Source organism: Nicotiana attenuata, unplaced genomic scaffold (assembly GCF_001879085.1).
Source record: "Nicotiana attenuata strain UT unplaced genomic scaffold, NIATTr2, whole genome shotgun sequence".
Lineage (NCBI taxonomy): Eukaryota > Viridiplantae > Streptophyta > Magnoliopsida > Solanales > Solanaceae > Nicotiana > Nicotiana attenuata.
This window is the reverse complement of record NW_017672497.1, coordinates 109,956-124,036: the sequence shown is the minus strand read 5'-3', so window position 1 is coordinate 124,036 and position 14,081 is coordinate 109,956. Positions and strand designations below refer to the sequence as shown.

At 35.4% G+C, this 14,081-nt stretch overlaps 1 protein-coding gene across 1 annotated transcript; it reads left to right on the top strand.

Moving 5' to 3' along the window:
- The first annotated feature begins 4,299 nt into the window (after positions 1 to 4,299).
- LOC109213437 (probable lysophospholipase BODYGUARD 3) lies at positions 4,300 to 10,843 on the top strand. Its single transcript, XM_019377236.1, has 4 exons — positions 4,300 to 5,345; positions 5,788 to 6,116; positions 6,676 to 6,875; positions 10,206 to 10,843. The coding sequence occupies exons 1-4, from the start codon at positions 4,775 to 4,777 to the stop codon at positions 10,531 to 10,533; spliced, it is 1,428 nt and encodes a 475-aa protein (XP_019232781.1). The 5' UTR covers positions 4,300 to 4,774; the 3' UTR covers positions 10,534 to 10,843.
- The last annotated feature ends 3,238 nt before the right edge of the window (positions 10,844 to 14,081 follow it).

The window sequence follows — 14,081 nt, the reverse complement described above, 5'->3', positions numbered from 1 at the left end:
GCAAGATACTAGTAGGCAACTTATTTATCAAATACACTGCTATTCTTACAAAGTCACCCCAAAATCTCTTAGGAATTGAGCTTTGAAATTTCAAGGCTCTTGCAACCTCCAGTATATGCCTATGCTTTCGTTCAACCACCCCATTTTGTTGTGGGGTGTATGGACAACTACTTTGGTGTATAATTCACAGAGAAGCAAATAAAGTATTGCACTGAGAGTTGAAAAACTTTGTACCATTATCTGATCTAACAATCTTCACAGTAGCTTCAAATTGAGTCTTTATCATTGCAAGAAAGTTTTTAATCACAATAACTACTTCACATTTAGACTGTATTAGGCATACCCAAGTAAACCTGCTGTAATCATCTACTATTGTGACAAAATAAAGCTTTCTGTCATATGTAGGTACCTTATGAGGTCCCCAAACATCCATGTGTACGAGTTGAAAACAACTACTTGATCTAGTGCTACTAGTTGGAAATTACAATCGACACTGTCTTGCTAAGGGACATACTTCACAGTTGTTTTCTCTTCCTGTCTGTATCTTATTCTTCAGTTCTGAAATATGCTGTATTGCCTTGCTTGATGCATGACCAAGCCTCAGATGCCATAGTGTTGTTTCTCCATGCTCCTTCAAGAAACTGATTGCTGCTGTTGGCAAATTTTCTCTTATTAGGTACAACCCATTATTTTCTCTACCAATCCCCGTCACCTTGCCATTGTAAAGACCCTGAAACATACAAAATCAGGATAAAATCCAACTGAGCAACATAGATGCCTAGTGAGCTTAGACACTGACAATAGGTTGAATTTGAAGTCTGGCACATATAGTACTCCCTCAATAGTTTTATTCCCTAAAACTACTGCATCTCCTGTATGTGTAATTTCTGCTCTACTGCCTGTAGGCAACTGTACTCCATCTGCTCTGTGATCTGCCTTTCTAAGGTTATTTAAGGCATTCTTACAATGTGTCACATGGTGAGTAGCACCTGAATCCACTATTCAAACTTGATCACTGACACCTGCATTTGACATTAAAGTAAAGATACTTGCAGTATTAGTGGAACACTCATCTATGGTAGTCTTCTGCAACAAATTTACCAGCTATTTGTATTGCTTCTCAGTGAAGTAATTTCCTTGTGTGGGGAGCATTGGCACCTGCTTCTCTTCACTAGTTGCACTGTTCACATAAGTTTTGCCTCCTGAGTTTTGCCCTTTCTTCTTGCTTTTGAAATCTGGTGGATATCCCACTATCTTGTAGCAGTTTTCCTTTAGATGTCCTTTGTAACCACAGTGATCACAGATTAATCCTATCCTTTTAGGCTTAAATTCATAACCTTTACCAGCCAGCATTGTAAGAGGATCTTTCAATGTATCTGTGACTCCTAGGGTCCTTTAACTTTCTTCTTGTGTAACTATTGCATATGCTTCATTCACTGTAATTACAGGCCTTTTTGCCAAGACATTACTTCGAATGTTACCATAGCTCTCGTTCAATCCCATGAGAAACTGTAATAAACGAATGTTTTTCAGAAGTTCCACTGAAGGCCTAGACTCCTCACAATCACATGAAGCCAAAGGTGCTATGACATCCAATTCATCCCATAGGTCCTTCATCTTCGAATAATAGCTAGTGACCGAGTCTGAACCTTGTCTCAAGGTCGCAATAGCAGTCCAAAGATGATATATCCTTGTTAAATTTGACCTATCAAACCTTTCCTGGAAGTCAGCCCATACCTTCTTTGCATTCGATGCATAGACAATACTAGGCATCAACTCATTTGAAATAGTGCTACCAATCCATGATAGGATAATTGCATTATATTTTTCCCATTGCTCTGCTAATGCACCTTTATACATACCTTTTACACACGATCCATCCACAAATCCAAGCTTGCTTTTTCCGCGGAGTGCCAATTTCATCGCCCTGCTCCACAGCGCGTAATTTTCTGGGCTTGTGAGCTTGAGCGGAATTAAGACTAATCCAGGAGCGTCTCAAACTTGCAAAAACAACGGATGATTATGATCGAGTGAGTTGACTTCATTTTCTGCCATGGCTGCTTTGAAAAATTGAGCTCAGAATTTCAGTATTCCTTTGCTCTGTATTTCACTTCTGTGTTCCTGCCGTAAAGTTGAATCTCGCCGGAACTGGATCGGAGCTAGAATCCCATTAAAGCCCGCTCTGATACCATGTTCAGTTGTGAGAGAGAATTGAGAAGGAAGAAGAGAAAATCAAATTGTATTCTAAAAAACTGTTTTCTCTCGTTACATACAAGGTTGTATATACAGCTTCTCCACTACTTAGATGACAGCACATGTACAGCTGTCAATTAACTAACATAACAAACTAATTTTCCTTTTTAGCTAACTTGCACACCCCTAGTCTTATTATGTACACTTTGACCCTCATATGCTAAGAGTCCCTTCTTGTCTATTTTTTCATTAATGTGGTGCTTATGCTTTCCTGAGCCGAGGGTCTATTAGAAACAACCTCTCTATCCTCACAAGGTAGGGGTAAGGTCTGCGTACACACTACCCTCCCTAGTCCCTACGGTATGGGATAATACTGGGTATGTTATTGTCGTCGTCTTTTTTCGGTATCAGTATTAGTTGCAAATGAACCAATATATTCTAGGGAAAAAATTCACCTAATATAGTTCCAAGAAGAGGAAAAAACAAAAAAAAAAACTTTAATTATAAGACCTTCCTAACAGATTAAAGACTGCAAACGGACAACATTAGGATAAGAGTTGCAGTCTCTAAGTGTTGAATTTCCTCCCTGCACTGTTTAGACAGAAAATAGACAAACGAAAGACTAAAAATGGACAACATGTTGAAAATTTTTAAGCACAAATCCTTGCAAACATAGTATTTTATGTCAAGTATATTGGATTAATGCGGTATATTCACTGGGTAGTATCGTTACAGTTTCTTTTTCTCAAAACACAATAAAACATAGACGAATTCAGAATTTAAATTTTATAGGTTTAACCTTTAACAATTTTAACATTAAATTTATTATACTTTTAAAGTTACTATTTATTGCAATTTTAATAAATTTTTACATATAAATTTATACATCGCGTCGAAAGAATTGAATATAAGATCCAAAGTAGGCGTTCTTATATATTTTTTCTTTTTCCTTTCTGTCAAAGCCTAAATGATTCCACCCTCACCCCACTTTTTCCAAGGAAAAATAGATGGAGATAAATACTTTATTAAATGCAAGCAGATTCATAAGTCAAGACCGGATAGTTGGTCCATCATGGAATTTCCTTCTGTAATTAAAATTATACCATAAATAGAACTCCTCTACTATATAAAGAGGGTCCTAATCATTTTGTAGGCATATACATTCAAGGATAATTAAGCAATATACGACATTTTTTCTCTCTTAAAATTTTCTTAAGCTTTGCTGTTCAGTTCATACTTTTGGCATAATCTGTTGTTCAATGGCGATCTAGCTCGAGGTCCACAGTTGTTCATCGCATTAGTTTGCTTTAATTTACTGTCAATTTCTAGCATTGATTCTCATATTTATCAGTTTGTGCCAAGTAAAATTGCATATCCTTAAAATCACTTATAAGTTTAATTGTTATCCAATTTTAAGGGTAAACACTGAGTAAGCTAAGATCATAAGTTAATATCAGCTATAGGAATGAACTTTTCTAGAAATGCTTTATGTCATTCTATCTAACTAACAAGATTCCTACATGTATTTCCAAGTAGGATTTAAGTTATAAACACCGAGAATATCAATAATTTTTACAAATACACTTCTTATAGAAGTTGTTTGCTATTGGAAGTTAATTTAACCTAATGAAGTAAAAAATGTATACATTGTCGGTCCACAAAACCTAAATTTTTCTCAGTATAAAAGTGTGTGTATATTTATACACACAAAATAAATACAAGTTACTGCTAAACGGAATTGTCATCCTTAAAAAAAGGGCAAGTAGTTTTACGAAGTATCCTGTGTTCACGCATGGTCCGGGAAAGGGATGCACCCCAAGGAGGTGTGATGTAGGTAGTCTACCCTAATGCAAGCATCAATGGCTGATTTCACGGCTCGAACGTGTAACCAATGAGAGGACTTTATTGTTGCTCCAAAGCTCCCCTTCGGAATTTCTATTGTTTCTAAGCATTAATTGATCTAAGGATGTTGTTATACCTGCATACTGGTTGCATTTCTTTTATATATCTACAGGGATCGCAATCTTATTTAACCAAAACTTAAGGGGTTGCAAGCGAAAATGAAGTATTATTAGTAAAGTATATAAGGAGTGTGATGCGAGACTATATATGGAGTAAAACAAAGGTTGAGCAACATTGTATTATTTACTCAGAGGTTCAACCACCACCAAACTTGTTTTCTTAGTCCAGCAAATGTTTTTAATGTATCAATAAAGTTCCACTGATCTGTTACCAGCCGTTACGTGTCTATATTTATCTATCTTTTTTCTCCTCCCACCAAATTTTGAACAGAGAAGAACTCAACCCCACACGCATTCCTCAATCAATTTAATCCAAGAACATTGTGTCGTCATTTTGTGTATGTACGTTCCATTTTCCATGTCCCTTTTGCTTATAATCTTTCAACACCTTACCTTTTCTTTTATGGTATTGTGAGATTCTTGGGTAAAAATATTATTGTAATGGCACTCGGAGCTTTCGTCAAGCTAACGAGTGCCTTAGCATAATCTTTGTGATATACCAAAGCAGAGAAAAAACACAATCCTTGTGAATATTATTGTCAGTCTTTAGACAAACTAATATGTCAACAATGGACAAGGCCAAGTCAATATTTATAATGACAGGCAGAATTTTGAACGAAGCAATCAGTTTCATTGTCTTCTCAGTTCTTGACATTCTTGATTTTCTACTTTGTTACACTTACAAAGTAATTGATTTCATCGTTGAAGCAGAGTGGAAACCGTGCTACTGCTCGTCAGCTAAAGAAGCTATGACGAGCAGTGGCACAATCTTGGTCTCCGAGCAAGGAGAATCCAAGATTGTGTGTCTCAGTACTTCTTCAAACCGCAACAAATTGCAGCTAGAAGAAATATCAGACACACTCTACACTCGGTCTTCGTTGGTTTCTGAAGTGTCAAAATCCACAGTGAATGAACTCAAGCGGTTCAAATTGGAAAATGCCACAGTGAAAAAGGGAACCCGAATGTCAACTTTCACTGTTAACTCCACCATTGTGGAAATGTTGCAAGGCAAAATTGGTGGCCAACAATATCATCCAATTCCAAGATGGTCAGATTGTGATTGTAAAACTTGTAATTCTTGGTCCTCTTCTTGCAAAGATACACTTTTTGTCCATGTTGATGGTGCCAAAGGTATGACAAGTAAACTCTCTTCTCTCTTATTCCTCCGATCCATCCAAAATAAGTGTTGTTTTAGCCCAACTAATTTGGTCCAAAATAAGTGTCGCATTGAAAAACGTCTAAAAGTCCAAATATAGAAAAAAGGTAATTTGATGAGATATAACGGGTAATTTAGTCAAATGACCCTTAATTCTGACTAATGTTATGTATGCTAAAACCTTAAACGACACTTATTTTGGACTAGACAAACAACAATAACCCAATAGAATCCCACTAGTGGGGGATCTAAGGAGGGTAGAGTGTACGCAGACCATACCCCTACCCCAGAGGGATAGAGAGGCTGTTTCGTGGAGATCCCCGGCTCAGAAACAAAATATTTATTTTGGACTAGACGGAATATTATTTTGTTTTTTCTTATATTAACTCTTTCTACCGTTGTGAATAATAAACACAGAGAACGTGCAAGAGAATGTGATATTCATTCATGGGTTCATATCATCATCAGCATTTTGGACAGAGACTCTGTTCCCTAACTTTACAAAAGCAGCAAAATCAAAATATCGACTATTTGCGGTGGATTTGCTGGGATTTGGAAGAAGTCCAAAGCCAAATGATTCACTTTACACCTTGAGGGAGCATCTTGACATGATTGAAAAATCAGTGTTAGAGCCATACAAGGTGAAATCTTTTCACATTGTGGCACATTCCTTGGGCTGCATTTTGGCGCTAGCACTCGCTGTAAAGCATCCTGGCTTAGTTAAATCCCTCACTTTACTTGCACCGGTAAGTTGCCAACAATCTTCACAATGATTATTTAATATTCAAAATTGCTCAATTTTATTCTAGTTATACTTTTAATCTATTCATACTTCTGTCATTAGTAAATTGTCTCGTATTTATATGTGTCATTAGCAGAGCTCCAACATAAACTGAGTGGACTCCATATGTCCAAATATTTTCGAGAAAAAATGCCAAAATTTAACCCTAAATTTGGTATTTCGTTAGGGATAAAATTGAGTTTTTTTCCTGACGGCGGCTTAATATTAGATCAAAAGTTTAACAGAATAAAAGTTACTCAATTTCGGATACAGTCAAAACTCTATATAAATATCAATCACGTTTTTTTGGAACTAAGCTTTTATGTTACATTATAATATATATTTTGTATAACAACAGCCAAAAAATTTCGGAACAAACAAAATTATTATATAGAGGTTTGACTGTATAACATATCAAATTTGACCTTTTTATCTGAATTAATTGTAATAAAAAAGTTGATGTATGACTTTATTAATTGAGGTCATCTTTTTTTGTTTAATGACATAAATGTACAAAATGACAGCCATATTTTCCAACACCAAAGGAAGAACAAGCTACGCAATATATGATGAGAAGAATAGCGCCAAGACGAGTATGGCCACCGATTGCATTTGGAGCATCCATAGCTTGTTGGTATGAGCACGTAAGCCGAACCATTTGCCTTCTTATCTGCAAAAACCATCGTTTGTGGGACTTTCTCACCAAACTCCTCACCAGAAACAGGTGCGTTACGTTCTTTCAAATATTTCTTACCCACACTAAACTGTCCTTTTGTGCTAACTATGGTCGATCTTGTCTCATGTCTTAATTGAATTAGGTTTGATTGTTTAAACTACATTTAGATTAGGACGCCAATTCTTTGAATAGTTCATGCATTTTAATGGGGTCATAATGGTCAATTTTCTCCTATTTTCCATCAAATAATAATAAAATAGTTTTAACTCAGATGCACCAATAGACAACAATAAATAACCTAAAGGATAAATATAAGTAATTGTTCATAGTAACATTAGCCGAGAGTCCATCGGAAATATCCTATCTGCCCTTCCAGGGATAGGGGTAAAACTGTGTACATCTTACCCTCCCCAGACCCCACTTATGAGAAACTACTTAGTTTTTTTTTTTTGTTGTTGTTCATAGTAACATTGGTGGATCTAGAGTATTGTATATACGTTTCGGGAACCAAGTAACTTTTACGTAGACGTTGTATTTCTATTAAGAAGTCCACTAAATATTTATAAATTTCTAATTGTGAAGTCAGTTATTATTGTATATTAATTTGATATTTTGGTAAAAACTTATAAACTTCAAATCATGGATTCACCTCTGCATAGTAAGTGAGAACTAATTGTTATTGAAATCTGTATTGCTGTAAAATTAATAAAATAATAAACTTTCTGGAAAAAGAGAAACAGAAAGTTAGTAGAACTAGAACGTCAAAATTAATTCTGAAAACAGTATAGTAACTTCAAAATAAATTATTAAAAATAGTATAGGAACAAATCGACCCCACTGAATACACAGTGTGTCCTTAAGGAAATTATTCCCCTCAAGTACCCGAGGTTTTGGAATATATCCTCCCAGGATTAAACGATTTGACTCACCAGCGTATCGGTACCAAAAACGCAGATGAACAGCGAACCACTCGAAGGCTATAAAACACACTAGAATTTTTGTGCAGAAGAAGAAGAAGATAATCAGAAAATTTAGTAAGTCAATATTCTGGGATTTGAAGGAATATTTATAGCCAATTTGGTACCGTTTCTGAAAAGGTTTGCAACGGGAAAGAAAACAGACCGGACCGGACCGGGTCGCGGGTCATTGGTTATTCCAGATTGAATTTTCGTTAATTAATTAATTAAATATTTGAAAATTTTTTGTCCAAAAAGATTAATCAATCAATCTTTGACCAAATCCAAATCCGAAGCTAAGCAAGCGACGACGACAACGGCGCGAGGCTTGCCTTCTTCTTAGCTCTTTAAGAGCTAAAAGATGAGTTTCTCTATATATACACAAAGATTTTCTTTCCTTGTACCAATGAGGGACAAGGTGCATTAGTAAAGTGAACTAATTCAAAATTTCACTTCCCTCCATTTCTTTTCCCACCATTTTTCATTCACACCTCTTTTATTATTAATAACAAATAATAACAAAACCCAACACTAATTACATGAAAATAAAACAGACTAGGTGTTACAACATGTTGTTTGCACGAGTAGTGTTAAAAGTATTCAAATTGTTTGCAGATAAATTAAATTCTAAATTATGATGCCAATTATGTACAAGTAGTGGAGCGGGGGAGGAAGAGAATAGAGAACAATTTCATGTGTTGTTTATGTCCCACATTTTGAGAGTATATGGTTTCCTGACCACAAAGGAATTTCGTATTTGAATGTCCTAGTACAAGGCCATTTTTCATATTTGGTTATCATGGCATCTTTTTTATATTTGCAAATTTGCTAACTAGGGGTGTACATGGACCGGGTTGGTTCGGTTTCTATCAAAACCAAACCAAACCAATTATATCGGTTTGGATTGGTTCGGTTTTGTCGGGTTTTTCGGGTTTTCGGGTTTTTTTGTTACATGAATATTATTTCAATCTTACGTTATTAAAATTATAGATAAAGCTTTGATAAGTGAATATATGTTTAGTAAATATGGAAAAAATTGCAAACATATGATCTATTAAAATATTCTAATGGGAGAAATTTTTTAGTAACACATGATAGTTATTTTCTTAGTCGTCTAACAATAATTTTTTGTTAATTTACGCTTTCAAGGTTAATACATGAGAGGATCCCAAATATTTCTACATTTTCTAAAGAAAAATCACTACAAAGTCTTAAAAATATAAATAAAATTTATATATTTATATGTCGGTTTGGTTCGGGTTTTTTTACTCAATACCAAACCAAGTCAAACCAAACCTAGTCGGGTTTTTTAATCGGTTTGGTTTGGTTTTTCGGTTTGGTGCGGTTTTCCGGTTCGGTTTGAACACCCCTATTGCTAACCTTAAGATTTTCATTTTATTTTAAACGATATTTTGAAGTCATACAATGAACCAAATATTTATCTAAAGATACTGCGACTCGAACAAAAAAGGCAAGGGCAAAGCTAGAATATTAGATACGAGTTCGATCAAACCTAATAGCTATAATCTAGATCTTAAAATTCATTATATATGTTTAAAAATTCAATTACTAATATCTATTATCCTAGAATTTAGAACTCATAAAGTTCAGAAAATTGGGAGGAAAGGTACCCTAGGTCTTGAGTGTAGACAAACAACGGCATAAAAGTCTCAAACAACGCCCACCAACTGCATCTATTGTTCCAACCTTCCTTTTCTGTTTTTCTTTTCCTCCTTTTTGGGCATGTCCACTGTTTCTTCTTGATGATTATTTAAGATTAGGGTAAAGCACAACCGTCCTCTTTAACATTTAGTGGTAGATTTTTGCTTGGTTGTCTTAGCGTTTTAGCATTCATTCTCATCTCTCTGTCATTGATCAGTCTATGTATTGTCAGCCAAGTCAGCTCTTGACCGTTGACAATGACCCCAATAATAACAGGAGGGTGAAAGTACAATGACAACATAAAGTTGTTTGTATGTATTTTATTTCTTTGGTTCCTATCCGGTGTCTAGTACCAGCATTGGAGTCTGACTAAATTCGGATTCGCGCCGGAAAGTCTCACATTAGGGGAAGCGACTCCATATTAGGGCTCGACTTCAAGGCCCCTAGTTATGAATGCAGGAATACTTACCATTCTACCACAATCCTTATCGGTGTTTGTACGTATTTGCTAATCTAGCTCAATAGCTAAGTAGGTTTAGTTACCATATTTACAAATTCACCAATTGACAAAAATTTACAAGTAATTACCTTAAAGGTAACTGTTTGTGTGAATATCTTTCATACATAACTAGATAAAACTAAATTTCTTTCTTATATTATCTATATTTATTGACAGAAACCAAGCTTAATTAATCTCCTTTTTTTCTTTTTATGGCATTACTTTCTTGTTTACTTATCATCATAATGATTTTAACTACAGGATCAGAACATACTTAGTAGAGGGATTCTGCTGTCATACACACAACGCAGCATGGCATACACTACACAACATAATTTGTGGCACTGCTGGAAAAATTGAAGGTTACTTAGACATGGTGAAAAATCATCTAAAATGCGAAGTCACAGTTTTCCACGGCAGAGATGATGAGCTTATCCCCGTTGAGTGCAGCTACAACGTACAATCTAGAATTCCTCGTGCTCACGTTAAGGTAGTCGAGAATAAAGATCACATCACTATTGTTGTTGGCAGGCAGCAGGTATTTGCTCGGGAACTTGAACAAATTTGGAGAAATAATTCCACAACTTGAATTTCTCAATTGTTTGATTCAAGATCCTAGCTGAACAATGTTATTATGCATTACCCACCCCTCCTCATATTTTTTACCAAATCCAATGAAGCAAATTTGGATATAATGAAAGCTTTATTGGACTAGTTTTTATTTCTTTTTATCCTTTTTTTTTTCTTGATAAGATTGCAAAACTCAGATAATTCTAGCATTAATTAGTATATCAGTGTATCACCACAGCTTTGTAATGGGATGTGAAAGTGTTTCTCATCTCTTTTCCTATTAGTAATTGTACAAGAGCAATAAGAAGCAACGGAAATGTTTATGTCTACTTGTATTTCATCTCATATTTTGTGGATCAATTAATTAGTTCGGATCTTTAGCATTCACCACCTATATTGCCTAAATTAATTAGTTCAGATCTTTTGTCGAGGGCCATATCGGAAACGGCCTCTCTATCCCCCAGGGTAGGTGTACGGTCTGCGTACACACTACCCTTCCTAAACCTCACTTGTGGGATTATACTGGGTTGTTGTTATCGTTGGGTCTTTTGCGTTCACTTTTGTGAATCACTAGCAATAATAGGCAAGTATACATCGATAGTGATAAATATACTTCCAGTGGGTATACGTGTTGGATGTGCAAACAAAAATCCTATGTTGGTAAGTGAAAATATTAGGACGCTACATATAAGATATAACTTATAATAAGGATAATCTTAATGCTGTGAAGTTTTTTCCGGAAAATCGTGTGAATTTGATCCAAAATGCACAAACTGAAACTGATAGCAAACCTAATGGTTTGATGAGATGCGAGTATGGAGACAACGAAGTGATGGCGTGGAGCTCAATTTACTACCTTTATCATGCCAAAGGTAGCTTGGACACGCAAGTGCACGGAAGAAGCTAGCTCTGGGTTCCGATGGTTATAAATGTTCAGTGCATTTTTGGTGCCATACAATAAATCTCAAATTGACCTGTGGATTATGGCGGAGAGCCATGTGAATCTTAATTAATTTGAGGGAGAGATTGTTGGATGTGCATATAAAAAATCCCATATTAATAGTTGAAAAGATTGGGAAACTACATACAAGGAATGATACTCTTAATTGAATGAAGCCTTTTACCGAAAACCTTGCAAGTTTAGCCTACAACGAACAATATCACGCTATATTAAGGGGTCATTTGGTTGGTAAGAAGTTAACCCGGGGTCATTATACCGTAATTTTCTCCCAAGCAAACATGGGATAAGTCTTCTTAAATTTAACCCCGAAATTAATTATTCCTTATCCTCGTACCATACGAGCCCTATGAGTTTACTCCTTTGATTTAGCTTAGCCAACAATACGACAAATCCAAAAGTTATGAGTATAGTTTTCTTTTTTTCTTTCTGATTTTGTAATTTGGCAACCAAAGTTGACTGGGCAATGCCCTTTCAAAGTAAGGGGAATACTGATTGCAAAAGCTAAATCCATGTGGTCATGATATGCTTGTGCTGGTGGCTAGCCAGAGAAAATAATGAGGCAAGTAAACTGCTGATTTGCTCCAAATCCACAGTACGCCTATGTATTTAAAGTTGGTTGTTGAAATAAATAACCTAACACTTAGCTTAAAATCCTCACTAAATTGACCAAAGAGTATCCCTAACTGTTCAATTGCCTCCACTATTTCCTAATTCAACTTTTCAAGAAATCTAATGAGTTGCTTAAAGAGATAAATGTAGATCGAATCTAGACATAATATGTGTTTCCACATGCATATATTTGCTGATATTTTCTGTTTGTTATGAAAAAAGGGACAATAGTACAGGTTATGTTTGCAAATACGCAAGTAAATAGTGTAACCCCTCGTTTCTCATTTGTCAAAATATCCAAATTAAATGTGGTTCTCTTGATTCTCACTTCTTCCTCTAGAAGAGCTTTTTATTTATTTTTTGTTTTCCAACCGTGTCCGATACTCCTATTAACGTCTCGACTAATTTGGATCTAATCGTGTAAGCGCTCCCTACTAAAATATTTTCCATTCTTAAGGCTCGAACGGGAAACTTTTAGTTAAGGGTAGAGGTATTATATCCATCTTACCACGACGTCAATAGTAGAAGAGCTTCTACTTACAAAGCATGATTATTAGCAATTGTCATTGCCAAGGACTATTTATGGAGTTGCTCGATGAGCAGGGGCGGAGGTAGAAGCCTAAGTGTGAGTTCCTCCGAACTCAGTAACTTTTGCTCAAACAATATATTTATGTTAAAAAATTTACTAAATATATATAATATTAAATTTATAACCGAGTTAGTAGCTCTTAAAATTATCGTTCTAAAAATTAGAACTCATAAAGTTGAAATGCTCGCTCCGCCTCGGTCGACGAGGATCTAAGGCAGCATCTCTATTGTCTTTCCATGTGTCATATTTGAGTTAGAGTAAAAAGTAGTGTGTGTGTGTATAGAGAGAGAGTAGTATAGAGCTGATACATTCTCTTGGTTCCCCAAGTACACGCAAGTATACGTGGCCTTCAAGTAATAAAATTACTCGAAAGTCATATGTCGAACCCACAGAGACTTAGATTAACTGTTAAGTAAGCAAACTAAAATCAATTTATGTCCAAGATAGTCAAAAGTTTGATTTTTCTATTACAACTACTATTGCGAGATTTAAACACGTAACCGAGGGAGATATAGATTCCAGGGTATATATATATGTATATATATATTATATTCGTCGACTATTTTTAGCTAAACGATTGGATAGGCGGCTTTTTACGTTAATTCTTCTTTCTTTTTTTTTGTCTTTGTGCTTGACGTTAAGCAGAACCTGAAGTTGACTATTTGGGCTACTATTTCACTTTTGCTGGTACTTTTGGACCTTCTTTCTGGACTTCTTTAGCTGCTTTGGTGGAAGAAATTCAAAAATAGCCACACATATAAGTGGTCATTCAAAAATAGTCACAGTTTCAAAAGTAATCGAAATTTGTGCTCATTTGTGGTATTTCTATGTGCAGGAAGCAGTCGGATGTAATTTGAGATGAAATGGCGCGAATTAGATCGAAATTGGGAAGAAAAAGCAAGAAATAAAATTTGAGGGCCACAACCGGCGTGGGGCCCTGGCCCTGGCGCAGTATGGTTGAGATTCATTGAAAATATATAGATGAGTCAATATGCAGAATTTGAGGAAGATTGGAGGTGAATTAGACTGATTTGGAATCAAATTCGTACTTAAAATCGAGTTAAAAAAATTCTTCTGCGACACATGTATCAAACATGTATCACGCTTGTATCTCACACACATGTATACATGAATATACATGTGATACACATTTGATATAATTATGATACATATGTGATACAAGTGATACATAGTATGATACACATATCATTTTTTGTCATCACTACAAGAAACTTGGTCTTTAGGGACCACTTCTTAACGAAGGGACATGAATCCTAGGGGTGTGCATTCGAATCGGTTTATCGATTAATCGGATCGCTTATTTGTTATCGGTTTATCGATATCGGTTTATCGATTTATCAATTTTGATTTCGATTTTGAAATTTTCTTTATCGAGCTATCGATTTCG